The sequence below is a fragment of the Falco peregrinus genome, chromosome 6 (assembly GCF_023634155.1).
Source record: "Falco peregrinus isolate bFalPer1 chromosome 6, bFalPer1.pri, whole genome shotgun sequence".
NCBI lineage: Eukaryota > Metazoa > Chordata > Aves > Falconiformes > Falconidae > Falco > Falco peregrinus.
Window position 1 is genome coordinate 90,221,671 of NC_073726.1, and position 24,037 is coordinate 90,245,707.

Sequence of the window (24,037 nt, forward strand, 5' to 3'; positions counted from 1 at the left end):
AGGGAGGGTGTTAAAAACAATTATAGAGGAGGTACAACTGGAAAAACTGAAAAGGCATGAAGCAGCTGAAGATCCCCTTAGTGAGAAGTGACGAGGTGACTGGGTCCTGGCCAAGGGCCTCTGGCACTCAGAGGTGAGACCTGAGAGGGGAGCAGGGGGCTCCTGTACAAAGCCAGTGCAGAGAGAGAATGCGCCGCTCGCACGCGAGAAGTTCAGAAAAGCCAGGGGGGCCCAGTGCACGTGCATCTAGAAAAGTGCCCAAAGATAATTAACCACCACCGCAAATTACTGAGGACTGTGATGGACCCCCCCGACAGCAGCAAACTTTAAATCCATAACTCACCGAGCGAGGTGCAGGCAGCGAAGTCTGTGCAGCTGGAACTGGCCACCCTTGGTGCCAGCGGCCGGCCCGGCGGAGCAGACTGCCCAGGTCTCGGTGCATGAGCTCGACGGGGCTGGTGACACCGCGGGCCCAGTGCTGGGCGAAGGGACAGCAGCCGGGGTGACCCACGCTGCTTCTGGGGCGCAGCTGCCCAGCCCTGCTGTCCCCAGCGCCTGCGAAAGCCGCAGAGGTTGAACTGGGCGAGACCCGTGTCCCCGCCGGTGAGCGGGGGGGGTGGCACCTGCTTCGGGGGGCCCAGGAAGGGCCGGAACAGCCCCCCCAGGGCTCAGCCCGGGGGAGCCAAGGGGTGGGGGGGAGCCTAACGCAACACTCACGCTGTGGGTGCACCAAGGGTCCCCAGCTCACCCGCGCAGTCCTTCGACACACCGACCCGCTCGGTACCGGCACCCTCTTCTCCAGCCCCGGCCAAACTCGGGCACAGGCGGCCTCGCTGCTCCGCCGGGGCTGTTCCCGGAGCAGCCGTCCAGAGGTGGCAGCCCCCGCGCCCCGGGCACGGCCGGCCACCCCTGCCCTGGGTGCCCCCTGCCCTGGGTGCCCCCTCCCCAGCTCCCGGAGCAGGGGCTGCGGCTGGAGCCCAGCGGAGGTTTGATGGGGACGACCACGGCTGGTGGCACACGAACAAACCAAGAGGAGCCTCTTTGCAATATAAATTTGTTTTTATTGAAGCAGCAGTCACATGACCTCGCATCTAGCCTTTAGGATAGCGACAGAATGGATTCGGCCAGGTCAGCCAGCCCAAAAAAGGATTTTTATTTTTTTTTCTTTTTTCTTTTGCGCTAATAGACATGTCATGTTTAATACATACATTATCCAGTACCAGAAACCCAACTCAGAGATAGCTACGTGCTGATTTGCTGGAGGAACGGTCCACTGGACGTGGTCTCGACAAACTTTACAGATCACCACCAAATAACATTACTAATGGGATCAAATGATATAAAAAAAAAAAAACCCCAAACAACCATGAGTGCAGGATTCAAAGCCAGCAGTTTACACAGGTTCTTAAGTTCGTATCTATAGGTGGACGGTAAAGGAAGATCAGTTGGTTTTAATTTGAAGTATTTATGTCCCAGGGTTCCTCTCTCCATCAAATCAAACGGTATCATAGACAAGCTGGCATCTCTTGAAAAACAGCATGGAATAACACAGCTCAGTTAAGAAAACATGCTTATTTCTTGTGGTTTTTCTTTTAGTTATTATTACAAAGATTCACGTCCACCTATTCTTGCGGAGTGGAAAGAGGCATGAGGGCAAGGAACACGGGGTGGAGAAGGGAGAGAGGAGGAGGAAAGAAAGGGGCAATTTTTTTTGAAATAAAGACCACACACTTGGTATTTTTTAAATTTCATTTCCAGGCTAACCTACTTTTTATTTAATGCAAATTACAGTACCAGTTAACTATTTCCGAACCGAGTCACACAGAACAAAATGTATTTACAAGGGGAATGGGGCGGGGGAAATAATAAAACATTAAGCATACTTTCCACAAAAAAAGTTTATATTTAAAATGAAAAAAAAAAAAAATCAGTCACAGAGGCATTCAAGTAGTAATAATGTTATACAGGTTTTGCTTTTCCTTTAAATCAAGACAGATTTGCACAAGTGTATGCAATAGTTTGTATACAACCCACAGTCCTTAATATATATATATATTTTTAGATTTCTGTTTTTTAAGATGGAAGTGGTCACGCTAATTGGTGTGTACAGGCCCAAGTGATCCATCAGCAACACATTAATGAACGCAAATTTTACAGGCAAGCAAATTATATATATATAAATATATTTTATATATATATATATATTAAAAAATAAATTGAGAAAGACCAACACAAGGAAGCTACTTTTCTCGAGCTAACCCCTTAGGTACTGTTTTCCTTTCCTGTCGTTTTGCTGTTATTGCAGTGTTGCAAAACGAAGCCAACTACGACCAGAACCGGCTGAGAGCCCCGTGGGAACCAGCGGCCACCCCGGGGACCCGCTGCAGTCTCCGAAAGGCAGAGCCCGGACCGAATACCCTACTGTGCTTTTCCTCATCGGCTTTTCCTTTTTCTCCGCGGTGGCTGAGGTTCCTAGTACAGGAGTACGAGTCTGACAGGCTGCTTGACTTCTACTTTTCCAAGTACTAAAAACTGGGGGGAAATTTTACGTTGCGAGTCGCAGGCACCTGCCGTTATTTTAGGTTAAGCTTGGCTTCGAAATAAGGGGACGAAGTATCTGGGGATCTTCTACCAGCCAATTTTCTTTTGCAGGCAATTCCCCACCCCCCCCACCCCCCACCCCCCAGCAAGGTAGGTAAGTTTAGTATTAAAGAACACCAGCATCTTGAGCGGGTGTCCATCGGGGGAGACAGACTGCACTTGAGTCCGGCTCAGAGACCCACGCCACGGCAGGGCGGACGCACAGGACAGAGCAGGACTAGAGCGGATTTAAAAACAAGCCCCAAAGAGTAAAAGAAACGGGGGACAGCTCTGAGCAGGCTGCCACCGACAGCCTGGTACCACTGACCGTCGTGTCACCAGAAAGAAAGCACAGCCTCTGCTTCACTGGAATGAACACGAGATGCTTCGAAATAAAAGAGCAACCTTTGGTTTGGTAAAGAGTTAAGTGTTTTCCCATTCAAGACAATCTTATGTGGAATACTAACAAGGTAGTAAAACACAAGCAATCTAGTTTTAGAAACAAGGCCTTCGTGCTGGGCACAAGAAATCAAGAGTCATGTTAAACTTATCTCAAGAAAACAAAAGTGACTTCGGGGAGGGAAAAACAGGGAGAAGAAAACGGAACAGAAAGTCCCCCTGGCAGAAAAAGCCACCGCGGTCTCCTACAGCGCTGCCCCTGCACGGCTCCGAGCGCAGCATCCCTGCTCCGAGCGCAGCATCCCTGCGGGACGCGGCGGGGTCTGCCTCCCCAGGGGTCCCTTCTGCTGCCCCCGGCACAGCCAGGGAGGATGGAAGGGCCAGGCCTCCTGGAAGCTGCTGCCTCCCAGCTCCTGGGCGCAGGAACGAGGGGGAAAGAGACGAGCCAAGTCGCCACGAGCTGCTGGGGCAAGTGTCCGAACGAAACCGGTCGCTGCTAGCGGGAGGAGGAGAGGGCAGGGCGGGCAACTTGGAGACATCCAGAACAAAGCCACGGCTCCAATGAAATGGATGACGGTGGCGACGGTTTCCTTTCGTTCCGCTACTATCAGGGTATCACCGAAACCTTACAGCACTCAAAGAGTTAGAAAGCGGGTTCAGGAGCAGAGATGCGGGTTTGGGTGGGAGACGTTTATAAAGAAGGTTGGGGGGAGGGGGGGGGGCTGGGGGGGAGGAGGGAAATAAAATTCAAAAAATCACGGAAGCGAAGGCACTCCAAACTATATAGATACACTATACATCGCTAGAGTTATTGTTACAATAATACAGGCCGGTACCTACTGTACAGAGTTAAAACTATATGGCTTTAAAAAGCTCGTCTACATTTTGTCTGATTATTAAACAGAATCACTGCCCTGAACGGTAACTTTTTGCTCATTAATAACAGTTCCTGGGTCCACATATTTACATACAAAACAATAAAACTCAAAATTCAAAAACAACCAAAAATAATAATGTACAAGCTTGAATTTGGTGAGGAGCTTTGTTTTGTTGTTGTTGTATTTTTTTTTTGTGTGTTTTTTTTTTCTTTCTTATTTACAAAAAAGGTTATTCAAAGACCTGGATCTAACTTGTATAAAAGAGTGTGTGATCCTGCCATGATCCTTGAAAAAAAGAAATAAAACCAGAGGGGTGCCCCCGACCCTCCCCCCAGCCTAACACACACACGAGACACACACAGACGCCAGCACAGTCACAAAACCAGAGAGAAAAGTTGTTAACTCCCCTCCGCCAGTCTTAAACGAAAAGATAAAATGAAAAAGAAGTAAAGCCACATTTCCTGGCACAAGCAGCAATTTTTCTTCATTATTTGTTAATTACCTTTTTTTTTTTTTTTAAAGACTCACTATTTTACTGCCTCCGAATAACAGCACCTGTGGCCAGCGCCTCAGCAGTCTCACCTGCACACCGATCCGTGCCCTGCCGCTGTCCTACTTCTGGAGTCTCCTGCGTCTATTTGGATCACTGGGTCAGCCGAGCCGCGGCACTTACCTCGCGGGACACCGCCTAGCCGAGCCCTCGCACCAAGATGCTCCTCAGCACTTTCTATTAAGTCGCACGTAAGGATTTGGAAAGCCCGTTTCTAAACACGGCCGTGCTTTCCTTTGCAGTCAGACAGAATTGAACAGCTAAAAGCTTTAAAACCTTTTGTGTGTGTGTCGGTGTGTGTGCCCGCCAGCAAATCGCCGAGGGGCATGACGTGAGGGTTTACCAGTTTCATGGTAGGTGGTCACTCTTGAAACATCTCCTGCCTCCCCAACCCCGCTGTGGGTCAGGCAGGAGGGAAGAGGGCAGGGCTTTTATCAGTTCCAGGGCTGCTAAAAGATAGTTTCCAAGAATTCCTGCGTCAACAGCATAAGAGGTACAAGAAGAAATGCACCGAGCTCGCGAGCAAAAGCCCCGTCACCCCCGCAGTGGCCAAGCTTGCCGAGGCCGCTACCCCCCGGCCAAGCAAAGGTCCGCGCCTTCCCGAAACGCAACCGCTCGCCTCAGAGATCTGCAGGTTGAACAACAGCTCGATAAGCACCAAAGGCGACTACAGTTTCTCCGGAGGAGGATAAGGCTGGAGCGGACACCAACCGCAAGCCTATGACAAGATGGGGTCTCCCCAAAGTCTCGTTTCTACGCCGCGGCTGTGTCCGGCCGCTCACCTCACCCTTTCCCGAGGAATATTGCTTGGACTTCAGGAAAAGAGATGTGGATGCTTGCGCCACACGCCGTCGCAGGGAGGAAACCCGGACCCTGAACAGATGGACTAGAACAAGCATTCACCTCACACTTCAGTCAGACTGTTTCGAGATCGTAGACAAAATAAAAAAAAAAGCAGTATTGTATCTATGTATACATGTATATATTTATATAATATATATACACACACACTCATATATAGCCAGCTTTCCTAACAGTCAGCAGGTACAAATTACTGTCGAGAGCACTCGGATCTGTATTTTAATATTCTACCAATGTAAAAACATAATGGCAACGTGGCAACACGCATCAATAAATAGAGATCAAAAAAAGCAAGAGGTTAAAAAAGATGAAATTAAATACAGATGCTAGCTGTGGATTTAAAATCAGAACTATCGGAGAATGTGGCATCCTGCAAGTTAAATCTGCAGTTAAAAAAATATTACAAAATAAACCAGTAGACTGTTACAGTTCACATTATAAACCCTGGTGTCCTTTTCCTGTACGCACCTTGGGAAAGGGAAGCCTGTTCAAATCGAGAGCGGGGAGGGGGAGATTGTGGCAGGGGGTGGGGGGGGGAAGGGGTGGAGAGAAACCCTAAAAAACCAATAAGCTTTCACAGTGGCCACTTTCCAAAAAGACCCTTAACATCTCCGGCTGGGTCCCTGCCCCCTCTGAGGGTTTTGTTCATCTGCTCTTCTCTGCTGAAGACGGGAGCTGGCCGGTCGCCTCCGCCGGCCGCTTTGCCCCGCTCCGGCCCGCGACACGCGGCAGGAGCTGCGCCGGGCAAAGGAGCTGCTTGGTAAAGCTTGTGTTGGTGCATGTGTGTGTATTATATTATATAGAACCCACAGGGGGAAGACTTTTCCCATCACGAAGCTGCAGGTTTCTTCATTGCTAGCACTGGTTTTTCAAATGGAAGGCTTCCACTAGCGGTTCAAGCCTTAGACACACGGAAAACCCTCCCCACCCCCCCACCCCCACCCTCTGCTCCCACCGCGTCGCCCGCTTCCCACACCGAGCCGGGGCAGCTCCTCGGACAACCTGGGATATGGGTTTGCTGACAAGCAACGCTGAGCTCTGTTGAATGACCCCTGCTAAGCTCCCGACCAAATTCAAGCTGTGCACTACATCAAAGTCCGAAACTTCACTTAAAAAGAAAATAAAAAAAGAGGTTTAAAAAAAAGAACTTCAGCAGAGAATGAGGTTTGGGGTTTTTTTTTTTGTTTTTTTTGTTTGTTTGTTTTGTTTTTTCCTTCTTTCTGTTGTGGGAGGGGGCATGAGGCAAGAGTCCTGGTTCTGAAGTACACAACAGCAAACTTCCAACATGAAGAGATTGTCGAGGGGAGAGACATTGGTGTGTTGTATTGCTCCGCTTTCCCTCCTCCCCCCACCTAGTCCCCTGCCCCGGACACCCTGCAGAGTGAGAATACAATGAAACTGGTTTGTATTTATAGATATTTTACAAGGTTAAATAAGAACAACAATAATAATAATAAAAAATTGAACACTAAAATGAACAGGTTGGTTGGTTTGTTGGTTTGGTTTTTTTTTTTTTTTTTTTTCCTCTTTTTAATTTTCTTTCCAAATGTGACCAGTGTTGCTGAGCAAGACTCAAATTACTGGTGATTTTTCCTGTGCAGCTGGCTGCTTGGTACTGGTTCAGGTGGAGTTGGAGGCTGATGCTGTAGCTACACTATTGGTCTGAACTCGTTCTCCTGCGTTAACATCTGCAAACGACAGGCGAGAGGAAAGGAAGAGAGAAAAAAAAAAACAACCAGTATTACCTCCAAAATACAGACAACATTGGAACAACAGCTATGACATTCCCGCACGGGGAAACCCACATCTCCCACCGAGAGGCCGTGTGGTCAGGATGCTGTCCTGACGTCAGGGGTGCAGGTGGAACAGTGCGGTCTGGGGAGAGGACGGGAAGATGGTCTTTTAGCAGGCCCAGGGCAGGTGCAGGCTGCCACGCAAACACCCAGCTGGGCTCTAGCAGATTTCGCAGGATGCAACACTGCCCACGCCGTGGTAAGTCGCCCAGGTTTCATTCTGGTAAGTGTAACCGCGGAGCAAGGCACGCCAGCACCGCCGGTATGCGCGGCCACTGCAAGGTTTCATGTTGGTGCCCGAGCCTCGTATCGTTAGGCCTTCCTGTGACAAAGCTGCCTGTTAATTGTGCGAGTGGGCACAGAGAGCGAGCACGACCAGCCCGCTTCCCCGGCCGGAACAGCTCGCCCGTTAACATGCAATTCGCGCACTTGTTGCCTCAGAAAATGGCTTTCAGGTCTACTGCTTTACTCTGTGTTGCTCAACCAAAGCTGGATCTGCCACCCTCCCAAGCGCTCGAGCAGATTAACTCCAAGGCCCGAAGCCAGTAGCCAGGCTGACACAAGCATGTGGCACTGCTAGAGGATCGCGCCTCCGCAGTAAATGGTCTCCAGCACCTTCTCTTCTCTGGGAGGGGCAGCGCTTCCAGAGAGACAAGTCAGAGGATCGCAGGCACGTGTCAAAGGGCATGCCGAGAAAACACAGGGTTTGCAAAGAAATACCAAAAGGGAATCTACTGTAATGGTGTTTTCATAGAGCCAACATGCATCAGGTATTTTCTCTAAAGAAATTTGTTCTTCGTATTAGACTAGTTTGTAGGGGAAAAAAAGTGTATTAACTTTATCTGGAACCACCCTGTGGTCTACAAGAGACCCTCACGCATTTCTCCTGCTTCATTTCAGTAAACTGCAAAGCTATCAACACTGCAACGGGGTGGGGGTGGGAAAAAAAAAGACAACACTTATTACCTCAGTACAGAAGAGGGCAGACTGGGCAAACACTGCATTCAAAAAGACACGGGGAAGAAGGCTCACAAAAAGAACAGATTTACTGACCTCAGGCTGAAGGCCAGTGTGACTAGCATAAATAATAGATACGACAGAATAGGACTGGTGGGCGGCGGGGATGCAGTGATGCTTCTCCAGCACAGAAGAGCTGGCAAGGCAGCGCAGCCGGGCAATGCTCTGCCGTCACCTGTTCAGAACCCTCCTCCTGCCACGCTGACCGCCCGAGCTGGAATCGCAGCCGGGAGCAAAGGCAAAGCAATGAATGAGAGCCTAGAGATGGGCAGCACTTCCCGACTGACACATTAAGTAATGTACAGAGACAACGGCAACAAATTTAGGAAATGAAACAAACGGCAGCATCCAGGAATACAAGGGACAAGTGGGAAGAGAGGATGATGCCTGTTTGAAAAGGAAATGCTGCGAGGAGTGTGTGGGAAGCAAGAGAAATCCTCCTGTGGGCAGAGGATGCCAGATAACTGCTCTGGGAGTTTCCCATTTCCTTTCCCCTCACCTCAAACTATTTGCACCCCCCCCTAACGAAGGAATGACCACTATGACAAAAAGAAGCTCATGCAGTCAAGGCACCAAGGCAGCATGGCGACAGTAGCGGCGTTAGATGGAAAGCTAGCCTTGCGCACAGGAGAGGCCCTCCTACGTGGAGAATTTCCCTGAAGGAGCAATTCCCAAATCCCATATGCATGCAGACCAACAATGACCACGGAAATCAAAAGTGACCCAGCCAGAGCGCTAATAGTTTCCACACTCTAAACTCTCACTGCGCCTGGTCTAGATTAATTTTCAGGTATGGATAAACTCCAGTTAACGCAACATCTGCCGCGGCTGATGCGAGCGGTCCAGCTGGAGCTCGTGCTGCTGGCAGAGGATCTCCCTGTGTGTGTACACAGCGTGCTTGTATTCATTTGCTGAAATGAAACGTGCCTTTTGATCTCCTGTTCCTGAAGACAGCAGAGGCTGAAATCGTTATCATTACATTGCTACTGAGCAAAGATAAAGGGGAAAAAAAAAAAAAAAAAAAAAAAAGGAGGGGATGGAGCTACTTCATGTAACATATGTTCCTTTTCTATCATCACTCTAATGGGGGAGTTCCTGAGAAGTAATATGCACCACATGTTAAAAAGGAAATAAACCAGGTGACACAGCCCAAGACATCTGCATGGGGCCTTTCGCAACAACGTACAGGAGTCCACCCAGGCTGGGACGGAGAGCAGAGCCTGCCCAAGGCTGTACTGGCTCCAAACCTGCAAGATAATGCAGTTATATTGACATTCCAGATAGTTCTTTGACTCTGCATCGACAAGATGTTTGGGGAACAAACGGGGGCTTGTTCCAGTGTCTCTTTGCTGGAGTGTGAGGAAAAGAGCACAAGTGGAGCGTGAGGGTCTCCGGACATTCATTTACTCCTCCTCACTGCGAGAAATGAGTATTTGGGCACCTGGAAAGAAAAGCGAGGCCTTGGGCAACGCTGCTGGAAGTGGTGCTTTGTGAGGCGGTGGCCTGGGTCCCTGGAAGCCCTGCTGGAGCGGGGAGCCAGGAGCTGACATGCAGCTTTCTGGTGCAGCAGAGATGACTTCGCAGGCTGCGGCTTGAGGTCAGGGCGGCCTCTTTGTCCTACATCACCCACCTGACACCTCTGCCTGGGCGGGCAAAGAAACCCCATTAGGGTTTAAGCATCAGCCACTTCCAAGAGTCCTTCCAGAGGGAAAAAGTATCTCTCATCAGTGTAGAGCACCTCCTCCGGTTCAGCTTTCCCCTCTGAGGAATGCCTCCGCTTTCTTGGAGGGTGCGTGACACTCCTTAGAAACCTCCCGGAAAGGAAAGATGAGGCTACAGTTCGGAGAGACAGAGGCGCCAGCTCAGTCTGAGAAAGCCCATTAGCGCTAATGACAGCATTAGCTGGCTGGATTTGTAATGCTGACGGACCGTGCTGCTCATCTGCAAGGATACAGACACAAAACTACCACCAGCCTGGGAGTCCTCACAGGACAGCTGAGGGGCCAAGCGGAAGGAGGAGAAAAGCCCAGTTTCCCTATCGTGCTTGCCTACGGATGTAGAAATCCAGGGCTCAGAGCCTGAAACACACAAGTTTTACTTCCCTGTCGTGGACACATCCCTGTGCTGAGCTTGCAGACGCCTAAGCAAATTGCTTGCCCCTCTTCTGGTTAAGGAATTAAAGTTTTCCAAAATTCCTTCAGTGGGAATACCATAAATGCACTAAATCTTTTTTTATGGAGCACTGTTGTCTTTTTCAACCGCCACACACTGGTAGGTAACACCAGCTCTAATCTGTTTTGTTGCTGTAAGTTCAGGCACACCATCGCATTTGGGATTACATGGGATCAACGCAGCGGGATGCCTAAGACGACGACCCCAGCATCCCTGCTGGCACAACTCCCCTGCAGATGGCCATTATGCTCTTCCCATCTTAATGCTGACTAACAGAGGTAGCTGCTGCTGCTGGCTGAGCCGGGAAGAGAAACATGCCGTCACAACAAGCAGGTACGCATTCAGCTTGGTGTGCGTGCTCCCCGCTCAGATGCTGTAGCTGCTATGAAACCACCCTCCCCCTCCTCCAGCTATATCACGTCAGGATCTACCCAGATAAGACTGTACCGGCATTTTCAATCAATGGCCAGTATAATTCACAGAAAGCTAGCACTTTTCAAGCATAGGCCAGTAACTCACGTCTTCCTTTTCCTCTACTTTGCTTTAGACATGCCACTAACATCACAGGAAATTTCTCATAAACGTTTAGGTGAATTTACTAACACTGGTGCACCAAGGCTTCACACTCCCACTGCAAAGCCAGGTTCCACTAGTACAGTGAGCCCAGCTTTACATCTCAAGAGAAGATGAAATTTACGACAAATACTTTTTTGAACACTCAAGTTACCTACAATAATTCCCCTCCATTTAAGATCGTGATCCCAGGATTACTGTTGCATTGGGCTGTTGAAATCACCATGGTCAATCTATCAGTTAACAAAAATTACTTGTTTTGAGTAACTTTTAAAAATGCAGATGTGGGTCATATTGGTCAGCACAAGTCTCCTGACAAACACAACTTCCCTAGACTTCAGGCAGAACTAATTTTTCTAGTTATTCTCTAACTATGACCTTGCCTTGGTGCACGATAAAGAGCAGCGCTTTACACCTTATCAAACAACCTGACATGGCTGCGTACCAACGTGACAGCTAGGAAAATGGAGCGACTCTGCAAGCAGGTAACCACCACCCACCTGGATTAGCTACAGCAAGGAACGAGCACACCATTTTCGATGTACACGCGCCTGTGCCTCAAGCTTACGGAGCAGGCAGCTACGCCGGACCTCACAGCGGGCGACTGAACCTCCGTGTCAGTTCTGCTTGCTAGAGGGAGCCACAAGTTACACACTAACGATGTGAATTACAGCTACACCTAACTCGCTTTGCCCTTTGAATTGCCTTGAGAGCTCTGTTTCCTTGCACCACCACCACCACTCACAAAAGCAGTTTCTGAACCTGTACTGCTTAGTCACACAAGCAAACGTTTTGTAGAAAAGCCTCCTGCCTGTCGGGATGCCCTGGGTTAGGTGGGAGCGCTGTTCCTATGCTACTTCAGCAGAAGGGACCCCTTCTACAAACATTTCTGGCTAAGCGTAACATCAGCATGCAAAGCACAACAGATTAACATAACCTCATACAGCGCCTAATCCTAAAAATCACAGCTCTGACGAGATACCCAGCGCCTGCTGTGAGCGCCTCACATGAGTAAGAAACTACCAGCCAGCTGTGCTGCAGAAACCTAAAGCTGCAAGTTGCCAAATAATGAACTTAATTTCTCCATTTGTTTCCAAGCTGCAAGGCCGTTTTTTTGGTTTCTGAACTATGAATAAGAGGTCCTATCCCAACTCAGTGCAGTGCCTGCGAACAGAAGGTTTAAAAATGTTGATATCAAGAAGGTGGGGTTGGGTTTTTTTTGTCTTTTTTTTTTTTTTCTTGTTTTTTGGTTTTTTTTTAGTTTTTTTTTTAATACTCCACATTTAGGACTCAGCCTAATGCATTTCCCCCTCCATGAACTCTTGGGAAGTGCTGGGTGACAACAGATTTCTTAACCCCGTTAATTTCTCAAGATGTATCTTGGCAAAGAGAACTCCTTAAAAGGCTTGAAAACAACATTAAGTGAAACAATGTTTTTCAGCAGGGCTTAAAATAATTTAGCATGTTTGCATTTTGTAGTTTTTCGATCACTTTTACTACTTAATCTCCTTTTTTTTCCCCTTCACTCATCGTTGAGCAACAGATGCACATAAAAGGGAAACAGAAAACATGACTATTTGCAAAATACTGCCAAGTGTATGAAACAAACATACTAAAACTGAAAATAGCAATTTTGCTTCCTCTTAAGTTCACAGCAGATAAATTGTACAGATTCTATCTTTTATCTACTGCTACTATATTTTCAGAGAGAAGCCTCATCTTTCAACCTTGGGTGCATCTTATCTGTCTTGAAGTATGAAAACGCTTTCCACACAGCGCTGGCTGGACCAAGCGCATCAGATAGCAGGTAACTGTCCAGCACGTCAACCTGGATACGCTTTCCTGCACGTTTCAAGAATACCTTTTTAATTTGGGCTTCCCCTTAACAGCTCTCCTACGTGGAGTAAGCGTCCTGCACCTCAAAAGGGGATCACAGCCCTTGTCACGTGGGGCTGACTTGCAGGCAGATGTATAGAAGCACACCCATTTTGTGGTTTGCCTTCAGTCGCCCAAGCCCTGAGACAGCCAGCTGGCGCGCTGACTCAGGGCTGACTCAGGGCAGAGTACCACGTACTCGGACACCTCTGCCACATCCTGCAGCACCTCGGGTTTTCTTTGGGAGTCTCCCAACTGATATGACCAGGCTTTTAAGCTTTCATTGGAAACAGAATGCAACGTGGAGGGGTTGCAGGCCAACAGTAAGCTTTTAAAAGGTTTCTGATAGAAACTCGAGAGCGAGCGGGAACGGCAAAAAAGAAATTCACTCTGTGCTGGCCAAAACCCAAAAGCATCTGCTTTGTGCCCAAAGACAACACAAGCAAACTCAGTAAGAAGCAACTACAACTACTGAGATGAGGCAGTGAGCACGCTGACTGAACGCCCTAACGAAACTTTTAAGTGCTAAAGCCTTGGAGGAAAAAATCCTTTCCATCCACGCTCCACAGAGGCCACATGCACTAAGCCAGCCGCTTCCTCTCTTCCTAGGCATCACAAACTCATGCTCCAAGTCAGCATCAATTTCAGACTGGCTGACAGCGCAGAAATTTGGTGCAAACCAAACCACAAGGCTTGCTAAAAACTAGGTGCAATAATGATTTATTTTTTTTTTTTAATGGTGGAACTCTGAGTGAGAAGCCCCAACAAACTAAACAGTCAAATGCAGAGTTCAAGTGCCCTCTGGGTTAGGATTTGCACTGGTGACCACAGCTGGCACCCAAATGACCACCTGCCAAGACCGAGTTTCAGGTGATGCTGGAACAAACCCTTCCTCCCCCACTTACCCCAAGGGCCGAGGCAGCATCGTGGGCTTTAGCTGAGGGAAGGTGCCTGGGCAGGGGGAGCAAGGGTGGGGAGGGAGGCAGTTGCATGTTCTCACCTGAGGCCGCTGTAGCGTTTGTAGGGGTTGAAGCAGCTGCTTGGTTCCGGGCATGAGCAGGGATGAGGATCGAAGCCAGAGATGGGTTACTTGACAGTTCTGGAGGGGAGGTAGAACAAACAGAGTTAGCTCATCATCCATGAAGAGCCCCACATGCAGGTTCAGCTCCTTGGGTTTCCCCCCCATAACAGCAACCTTGGGTGACACGCATGCCCTTACAGCTAAAGGTTGCTTTACATTTTCTTCTTTGCCAACCAGCAAGAGGAAACCACGGTGATATTCGGCAAGGCAGCCTCCAAAGCAAGACTGTCAGAATTATTATTTCCTAGAGAAAGAGAGCAGCTTGGGAGTTAGCAAAGAACCAGCCAAGCCTGTTCCTTATCACAGCCTGGTAACCGTTTCCTTCGGAGCACTGGAAGGATCCCCTTCACATACCCACTTGCAATCAGTCTCAAGGAGAAAGCTGATCACAGCGGTGCTGCTTCAGGCACTGCTTCAGCAAGCAAGCAGCTCCAACAGTTGCTCCATGAGTTTTAGGGATCTGGTTCTTTGGCTCACTCAAGCATCACTTTCCCATGGACCCAGGAACCCAAGACCAATCTCTCACAGCACTCTCCTTGAGCGAGGCCAAGAAGAGGTGACATCTCCTTTAAACGCACAGGGAAAGGCAAAGGGAATTGGTCTGCTGGGCAATTTAAATGGACAACAAAATGATGCAACCATTCTTTCCGAAGACATTAATGGAGGAAAAAATAGTCGTGTCTTTTAGGCTCCAGATCTAATATAGCTTCATTGTGTATCAGAATGAGAAATAGGCATCTTGCAGCCACAACTGTGGGAGGATTAAGGGCAACACGTTGCCAACGAATGACAATCTCCTGGCACCCTTTCAAGAGAATCTACTGCCTCACAGAAGGTGGGACTGAGCTGAGACAAGACAGGTCCTGTTTGTTTCAGAAACAGGAGCGGCTGGCTGTCTTTTGAGGAAGCAACATTCAGTGAAAAGGATGCGAACAGTCACCTCATGGAAGGAGAGTGATGACTTTGGGAGCTTCAGGAGGTCATCTGGGGAAGAAATGAGAATAGACAGCTTTTTACGTAAGACCTCCAGATAGCAAGGGCTGTACAGAAACCCATCCAAAGCACGCCATAGGTTCAGCAAGGGCGTTTTGTACCCAATCTTAAATGATCTGGGCTCATTTCTAAGAGCCTATTGCTTTTCTTTAACACAAGCTTTAACTCTAAGGCTAGAAGGGATCAGTAGTCTACTTGATTTTTTTTCTCCATTAAGTTACATTAAGTTTCTTTATTGCTGGGAGTGCAAGATGCAGCAGACTCTCACCTGCTTACAAGCCTCTCATGACACCATTTGAGACCGCGTTTCAGCACTTATGAACACAAACTCCAGTCTAGAATAAACCTAAGTTGCTACGTTACCTGCAGCCCCCCCAATCTATCCTGTAACACTCCATTCGGGTCTAAGCGGACCTAGCCAGTCCTTCCAGAAAGCCTCAATACTCACAGCACTTGTACAAATACTAATCCTCAAATTCATGTAGGAATAATTCAGAATTCATATATTCATAATATTATCCAAAGTTCATAGATTTCCATTTTAAGTGGAAAAATAAACTGAAGAAACATGAATCCTCAAGTGTCAAAGCTGAATACTGGTGATAAACCCGTACTTTAAAATACTGTTTTGGGTATTAGCTGCTCTGTGCTTGAAAATGTTGCTACTTCAGTATTTTTTCTAGAGCTCCTGCTCAAATCTGTTATTACTGGAAATCTGCCGTTTACCTTGCTTTTTTGAAAGTTTTTATCATCCCCATGTTATTTTCTGCTCATCACTGGGAGCAGTATGGGGCTGCGACCCCAACAAAAGCGGGGCTAAAATATCAAGGAAACCAAATGACATCTGCTGCCTCCCGGCACCGAGCAGGGCCCTGAGGATGCAGCTCCAGCCTGCCCACACTGCTGTGGCCAAAGAACCAGCTGATCCGGGAGAACACCACCCTTGCAACGGCACTTTGACCCCATTCTCATTCCTCTCGTAAGTTCACCTAATGCCATCAGAACACCTCCTTTTGCAGCACCAGTTCTGGCAAGTATACTGGGTTTTGTTGTTTTTAAGGCAAGTGCAATCATTTCTCTGAAGCTACCCTAAAGAACCTGCATAGAGACTACACGACTGATCTTATTCCGTTCTTCTCGAACCCCGCATTATCTTTCTTGGTACAAAATTTCTTAAATTCAGATTTGCCGCTTCGCTTAGAGGAGCAGGTCAATTCAGATGACAAATAACTTAAGTACATTGAACTCTTTTTGGCTGGAGTTTAATAGCAGCTTTGCCTGAGAACTTGTTGAATTTTTGCTCTACTGTATTTTTGCAGCTATCCCATCTGCAAGGATGGGACATGCCAATACCAAGGAAAAAGCCTGACCTTGTGGTATCTGCAGTCTACAAAGCACTGAGAACCTCTGCTCTCAGGGATTTCCAACACAGCATTTGGACAAGCTATTGAACTATAATCTAAATCAAACCTGCAATTCAAGGTTGCGTTAATTACAAGCAAGAAGGTACTGTGATCAAGGCAATCCAGACAAAGTTTTCAATACCATGATGTGAACAGAGCAGCCATTTCAATTCATTTATGAGATCCAACACCCATTCACATTAGCTGGGAAAACATCTCTGGCTTCCTCCTGATCCAATCATGCCATGTGCAGCCAGCTGACATCTCCAATAAGGAGCAGGAATGAAAATTTCCAGTTTTCCTAGAACACCAGATCATTTTCATTCCCCAAACACAAGAAAATGCTTGATGCTGGGAAACAGTGCAGTGCCCTTTTTCACTATCACAACATTTGATATATCAACACTACCAGAATCCCCTGGAAAAATTAGTCTTGTATCATGTCTGCTTTGTCATGGAAACTTACCTCACTTAACCCAAGTTATTCCAGCAGTTTCTCCTCAACCTAGAGGAGTGCTGGAAGCAGCACAAGTTTCATAATTTTTCTTTCTTCCCCCCTCCACATGCCCTGAGCAGGAGTACTCTGCCTAAAAAAGCTAGATGGCACTCAGAATTTCTGGTCACATTGAAACAGTCTGGTTAGAAATGAAGGGTTTATATGTGCGTGTGTGTGTGTGTGTGTATATATATATATATATACATATATACACACAAGTCTTTTTTTTTAAAGGTCACAAGCCAGGGTCATTTAAAAAAGTGAAACAAAACCACCCACACTTTAGCAAAAAAAGCAATTTGTCACCAGAAGCATGATAACCATTGCTAAGCACTGAATCACAGAAGAATTTTGCCGTCTTTAATGGCCAACACGGAGTGACAGTAACGTTTGTGACTCAGCACAATCACCAACATGTTACAAGAAGCTCAGGAAACACTCGTCATTTCACAGATTGTTTGAAAATTCCACTTCCGAAAGAAAAATTGCGGGTCTTGCAGATCTGACAGCCACTGAACTGCAGCTCTACGGCTAGTGGATACCTCCTTGGCCAAAATAATTTTTTCAAACCCCAGTTAGCATATAACATCTCTTTAAAAACTAAGAGAAACCTACAGGCAAGGCATTAAGAATGACCAGACAAACCTCTTCAACAGACCTCATCTCTACAATCCAGTAGGCACCTACATGCCCCACAACTACTGCTGGCAGCCAAAGACCACGATCTTTATCTTCCATGTACTCTCACTGCTTTTTTTTCCTAATCTGAGCAGCATCAGTGCCCAGATCAGCAGATTCAGTATGACGCTTAGGTTCTTCCTGAAAATCAATCCAATGCACTAATGGTCAGATTTACATTGTTATTTCTAACAGTTTTGCCTTCAAGCCTTCTGCAGCAACCTCCTACTTTATGGGTTTCAGGCAACTGGATATAGCCAAATGAAACACTTCTAAAACCTAATATTGTCTGCTGAAAACAAATCTCATTCAAAACAAAAAGATGTCTTTCATTACTTTTTAAATTACCACAGATGATGTAACATGAGTCATCATCTGATTCCCAGTGACCTGATTATTTCCCAGGTGGGAGTTCTGCTCTGGACGAGCCCATCTGACAGGACCTTGCACAGTCTGGCCAGAGCGTGAGGACCACACAGCGGTCACAGGAGGAGCAAAAGCTTCTGGTGTATGTTGAGGTTGCAATCAGGACTGCTGCTATACAAAACTCACTGCTGCACATTTATTAATCACAAAGGTCTTAAAATCACCATGGTAAGCAATAGATTAATTTATTTAAAAAAACTCTGGTTATTTTTTTTTTTTTAATTTGGCTGGTCATCTGCAACATAGCTTATTTGGAAATGCGTTAGCGACCAGCCTCTGTCCTGCCTTCCCTTTTCAGATGGTGAAACTGGCACCTGCCAATGAGAGAAACCTGATTTTTTGAATTTTAAGGAAATTGCTCCACTGGAACTGATTTCTCTTGCCATTCCCATGAGTCACTGTGCAAGGGGAGAGCACATCAGCTCCTCAGCATGGCAAAAGAGGAGCTTTAAATCTGCTTGAGCATTTGGGTAGCTTACCCAGCAGTTTCCACACTGCCACACCAGGGACACATTCCCAATACATAGTTATTTTTTCCCCCTAAGGATTTTTAAAAAAGACTTGCTATAGAGCTTTCCAACCCTTTTTAAAATCCTTGTTTTCATGTAGTAGATAAGCCCAACCTTAACATCATTAAGAAACAAGAAATACTTTCAAAAACAGGGGTGAAGCTGTATCAAGATACTGGGATCAAAATTATCTTAGCTGCTGAAGATGGCCTTAGAGTGGGAAGAAAAGGCAATTCAGGAGTATTGTAACCTGTAAATAGGACTTGTAACGTAAGTACTAATTTCATAACAATAGATGAATCAGCACAGAGGACAGTGACCTGGAAGCACAAACTATTTTCTTGAACAGTTTAAGCTATTCATGCTTTGGAAATATTTTAGTATATTTAATATATTTACCTTCTGCAATGCAGCTATTCAAAGCGAGTCAGAAGTTTATTTCCAGGCAGCTTAAAATATCACTTTGTACAGACATAAAGCTTTTTGGCCCTCTCCCCCTTACCCTTTTTTTTTTTTTTTTCTTTTTTTTTTTCTTTTTTTTTTCTTAAATGAAAGGGCTCCACATGTTGAAGGAGAGGGCTCTGTTTCACATTTTGGCAGACAGGCATTGCATACACTGAAGCGTCTGAAAAATTACATCGATGCTAACTGAGCCAAAAGGTGTTTTAGACTTTCAAACAGAAAAGGCACACAGATCTATTCTTGCTCCAAGGGTGAGAGCTGGCAGCTAATAACTTTAAAAAGTGCTCCAAAATTAATTAATAGCATATTTGTATGCCATAGTTCTCACATTCTCTGTCTTGGCAGGCAAAACTGTTCTAGGGGGGATATCAGTTTTACATTTCTGACTTCTGTGGAAAAAACCCACATAAATGGTTTTAAAATTTGGTATCAGTCTGGCTTCAAATAAAGTTAGTTGTCCATCATTTTTACAGTTTCTAAATGACCGAGCCAATGTAACGCCAGATGAACTGTACAGCAGATAAAATCTGGACACTGAAGCCTCTGTATTTATCTCACATCCAGACCCAAAATGGACGCAGCAACACTACAACCTGTCCTGCCAAACCTAATACACATTACTCCTTGCTATGGTATGAAGTTTCACGTATGAAGGAGCAGGATCATCTCCAAATGATCACCTAATCTCCACTAATATCCAAATGATAACCTAATCTCCACTGATATCCGCTGACTGCTATTTCACACAAAACCATCAGCTCGGCTGCAGACACTGAGCTGCAAAAGCAAACCTTCTTGATGCAATCCAATAGTAACCACCCTGCACAAAATTTGAATCAAAGGCACCAGGCATCTGAAAACTCTAAAACTCATTTCTCCAAGTTCCTTTCCTCTCTTTTTGAAACAGACGGCTGGATATACAACTGCTTAATACCCTTAGTCCTGCTCACAGATTTTAACTTCTTAGGGAGCGACATCTGCATTACAACCAACATTTATCCCAGTGCTTCTCCCGAAAGAAGGGATCTTTCAGTGCTCACAGGCTACCTTGAGTGGTGAAATTGAAGAGTGCAGGTTTCTCTCGCCCATTTGGTAACTTGACATTTGGGTCCCGTAGTTCATCGAAGAAAGAGTGCGCACAGGCCTCCAGGGGAGTCAGGCGGGCAGTGGGGGTGTACTCCAACAGACGGCTACATAGCGCAATTGCTTCTGGTGGAGTGCGGGGCCGGAAGACCTAAAAATAAAACCAAAACAACAAGCAAGGAGAAACAGGTTGTCTGGGTATGTTTCTTTCCTTTGCCAACCAGAAGCAAGTCAGAGCAATTAAACCTCTCGTTGCCCAACAAGCTGGAACAAACTTGTGGTTTGTGCTAATCAAAGTCCTCCAAGGAAGTATGGGAAAATCCAGTTCCTGGGGTTGAGAAAGGGTTAATTGCAACGCCTTGCACGACAGTGAAGGTGCAATGCCAGCAAGAGACTTCATGAGAGCGCACTCAGAAAAACAACTTTAAGAATGAAGGGGATACTCATTCAAAAATCATGATAAACACACAGGTGCTACCAGCCATGCACATGGGGTGGAGTGAAGGTGGGGAGGAAGGTTCAAATGAGGATTCACTGGATGTAAAAACTGAATAAGGCCCCACTATGGGTTTGGGTTGGTTTTTCTTTGCCTAGTGAACCAAGTCTCACTAACACGGACTTTTGCAGGCAGGCAGGTCAGATTGTTGCTATGGAGGCTGCTGTTCAACTTTGGAGAACAACAAGGAAAGCGCGGGTGGGGTGCAGGAAATGCCTAACTCTAATTCGCAAGTTACTCCTTCCGTGACCTTATTCTGGCAAGTCATTCTCATAAGTTTATTGGGATAATTCCTGCACATTTGGTATTTGTAAGGACAGCTGAAAACTGTGTCAAGAGAACCAACTATTTCACTCTAACTGATTTTTTTTACCTTGAGTGATTACAAGAAGTTCTTCACTGCAGCTTTGTTTTAAACCTCTAAGAACTGTTCTACCCACCACTAATCACACCCCCATCCTCCTTTCTCTTTACGTCAAAAGCAAAATATGAGTTAATCATGTACGTGACCCGGGTGGCCTCCTCAGGCACTCTGCTCTCCCTGCGCTGTGGGTGACAGGCAGGCTGGGGAAAAGGGAGTGGGGGGGTGCAAGTGTGAAGTTCTGATGCCAGCATTTGTGGTAAAAACTGAGCTCATCCAAAATGCTTTTGCACCAGTGCAGGTGAACCCAAGCCACACAGCACGAAGGAGCAGAAAAAAATAACACACACACCCCCCCCAAACCCAGTGCATGACATGTTAATTAATCACAGATGAGGAACTTGCACAGGCACTCCTTAAGTAAGTTTTAAACCAAAGACATATATGCTCTCTTGAATGAGGATCACACACAAACGCTAAGTTCTCTGGGGACTAAATGCTGCCCCTTGGTGCCCAGCTGGCTCGGCAGCACCTAGTTTTGCTGCGGTGCGTGCTGCCCTAACTTGCATGGCAGGGAATCCTCACTCGGGGAGTCGAAGAGCCAGGTACCGACAGAGGAGGATTTTTTTTCTACTACTAGGTTATTGCAAAACAGAAAACGTTTTCGTACGAGCCCTATGATGACAAAAGAAAGGCTTTAGCTTAACGCTGCTGGCAGAGAACTTGTGCTGACCGTCGTGCCATGAACGCACGGTCATGCGGAGGGGCTGTGTGCCTGCTGCCGGCAGCGCTTGGCTCGCTGACCACAGGGGATGCAAGTGTCGCTCCCACGGCACGGCCTGAACAAAATATAAGACTGTCTCCAACTGGGGGGGGGGGGGGGGGGGGGAGGAAAAAAACCAAGGAAGAAAAAAGAAAAAAGTGTCTTTAAATTTTTTTTTTACCCCATGCTAAGTAGCATAAATGAGTATGTCTTGAGGTAAATCCACAGAAATGAAGTAAAACTACTGAAGCCTCCCTCATGCACCTTCACGCTGATGTTTTAACAGGCTTGATTTACCACAGCTGGAATTAAAGTACTTCACTCTTAGCTGTGGTTTTCCCTCAGGACAGCTCACGTATCGGCTACTATACAGATATGAAAAAGAAAAGACTTTTTTTTCCTTAAGGCAAAGACGACAAGCCCTTGCCTTGAGCAGATCTCCTTCTGTAAAAGGAGTAGTCACTTGTCCACTCTGAAACTCCTCATCTTCAAGCCAGTGTGACCCTAACATCTGTGTCCTGAGCCCTGGTGCAAACTGCTCAGCCTGCCTTCCATCCAGAATCGGTCACCGGGGGCAGGCGGTTCCCAAGGTCTGCCCTAACTGCATCAAACCAGGAAGGGGAGGGGGAAAAAAAATCAAAAAAATCAGAAGACCTCACACGGCCTCTCCCTGCAACAAGTGATGACTAACACATGAAGTGAGTTACAGGTCTGTGCCCATCTCCATTACCTTCTGTTACACTGATTTGCCTGGCTGCTGCCTCAAGGATGTGGTCTGAACTCAAAATATTCCACTTCTAGCATTTTTTTTTTCGCAAGGCTAGGCCTAGTAATTTGAAAAAATGTTTAAGTACATACCCGTACTCCTGAGGTGAAATGTCCTGTTCCTGACGAGTCCTAAAGATGATAATGCAGTGAAATAATCCAAACAGGGGGAGTCAATCCAAAAGAGAATAGTCCAGCAAGGAAAAATATAGCCAATATTATAAGAAAACCATGGTGTGGGGGACATAGAAAATGTTTATACAATTAGAAACTTTAAACATCAGTCTCCATAGCAGCAAGTCCAACTTCACCACAGTGTATGCCAAAAAAATCGATTGTGCAATGGTGAGGCATAGTATAGAAACATTTCTGTATTAAATTTATGTTCCAATGCCAGTGCATTTACTAAAAAAAATAAAAAAAATCGAAATCAAAACTCTAACTCGAACTAAAAGGGTAATTGAAATTCCCATCATAAAGATCTTTCAGTCCTCGGTCCTGGATAGAAACATCCACAGACAACGGGGCCAGATCAGTTTGTCCCCAAAGGTGCATCCCACTTGTAAATCTGTCCCACAGGCACAATGTAAACTTTTGGGGGATTTTGTTTGGTAGTTTGGTTTTTTTTTTTCTTTTTCTTTTTTTTCCAAAAAACCAAACCCCTAGCAATTTATAATTTGTGCTGAAGAGAAAGTAAAAGTCGAGATCTGTACTTTGAATTTGGATGCTTTTAATTTGTGTGAGCTACGAGTGCCTCAGGCCGCCGCGGATTATTCTCCATTTTGGATTGACTTCCCCCACCACTGGATTTTGTTTGCTGGCGTTATCTCTTTAGGATCCTTCAGGAACTAGACGTACCACCTCAGGAGTGCGGGTATGGACTGAATTTCTCTCTATTGCGGGTTTTATTCCCCCTCATACCCGTCGCACCCGTTACTTAAGAATTATTTTTTTTTCCCCTCAATTTGTCCCCTCCCGCCTCCCTTTTGAATAACGCCCTAAGAAATAAAAGCAAACCCCCCTGTGGTCTTTTAGCTCTTCCCATTCAACACAGTTCCACCGGGAAAGCTGTCCAATTCGCCCACCGAGAACTACAGGAGCGGCTGCCGCCCCCGGCCGTGGGTAACGCCAGCACTTCCATGCCACGGGGTGCCGATGCCAAGGCGATGCCGGGCCGGCACTCCGTGGTGGGAAGGGGTGGGAGGACGGACAGACAGCGGGACTGGCGAGCCGTGAAGCCCCTCGCGCGTAGGACTCGGCAGGAGTTGAAGGTCTCTGTAGTTCTCAGTGAGGGAATTGATTTAGTAAATAATCCGCGGATTATTTTTTAGTCTGCGGACTAAAATTTAGTGCACGGACTAAAATCCGGCCCATCGGAGCAAAGTCTGTCTTGGTCTAAAATACATTGGGTGAAAGCAAAAGAAAAAAAAAGAAAAAAGAAAGAAAAAAGGAGAAAGAAAAAAAAAAGGAAAAAAGCTAAGTGCACAAAGTAAAGTGTTTGGGCAGACTAACATTTAGTATGCAGACTAAATATGGCCGGGCAAAAGGCACAGCAAGTCCACAAACAAAAAACAAAAATAAAACACTGACAGGAACTTTTAAAGCAATCAAATACTACCCCACCGGCGCAGCAATTCATTTTTCTAAAATGAAACAAGACCTTGTGTAAGGCTATTTGTCCACAGGAGGGACCGAAGGCTCAAGTTTTCATTTTAAAAAATGAACCTGTTTTGGAGATAAACAAATGCAAAAAAAAGGCTTTACATACAATAATCTTTAAGGAAAATTTGCACTTGCATAACTCAAAACCTCTTGTTTCTGCA

At 46.4% G+C, this 24,037-nt stretch overlaps 1 protein-coding gene across 4 annotated transcripts in view; it reads right to left on the minus strand.

Annotated features, from left to right (window-relative positions):
- Nucleotides 1-1,040: 1,040 nt before the first annotated feature.
- GSK3B (glycogen synthase kinase 3 beta) overlaps nucleotides 1,041-24,037 on the minus strand; it is a 157,826-nt gene continuing 134,829 nt past the window's right edge. The window contains exons 9-12 of one of the 4 annotated variants that reach the window (XM_055809021.1): nucleotides 22,308-22,346; nucleotides 19,794-19,980; nucleotides 13,699-13,797; nucleotides 1,041-6,956 (exon numbers count right to left, since the gene is read on the minus strand). In XM_055809021.1, the coding sequence (XP_055664996.1) occupies nucleotides 6,889-6,956; nucleotides 13,699-13,797; nucleotides 19,794-19,980; nucleotides 22,308-22,346 (393 nt within the window). In that variant the 3' untranslated portion in view covers nucleotides 1,041-6,888. The other 3 variants (XM_055809020.1, XM_055809023.1, XM_055809022.1) reach the window with 3 other exon arrangements.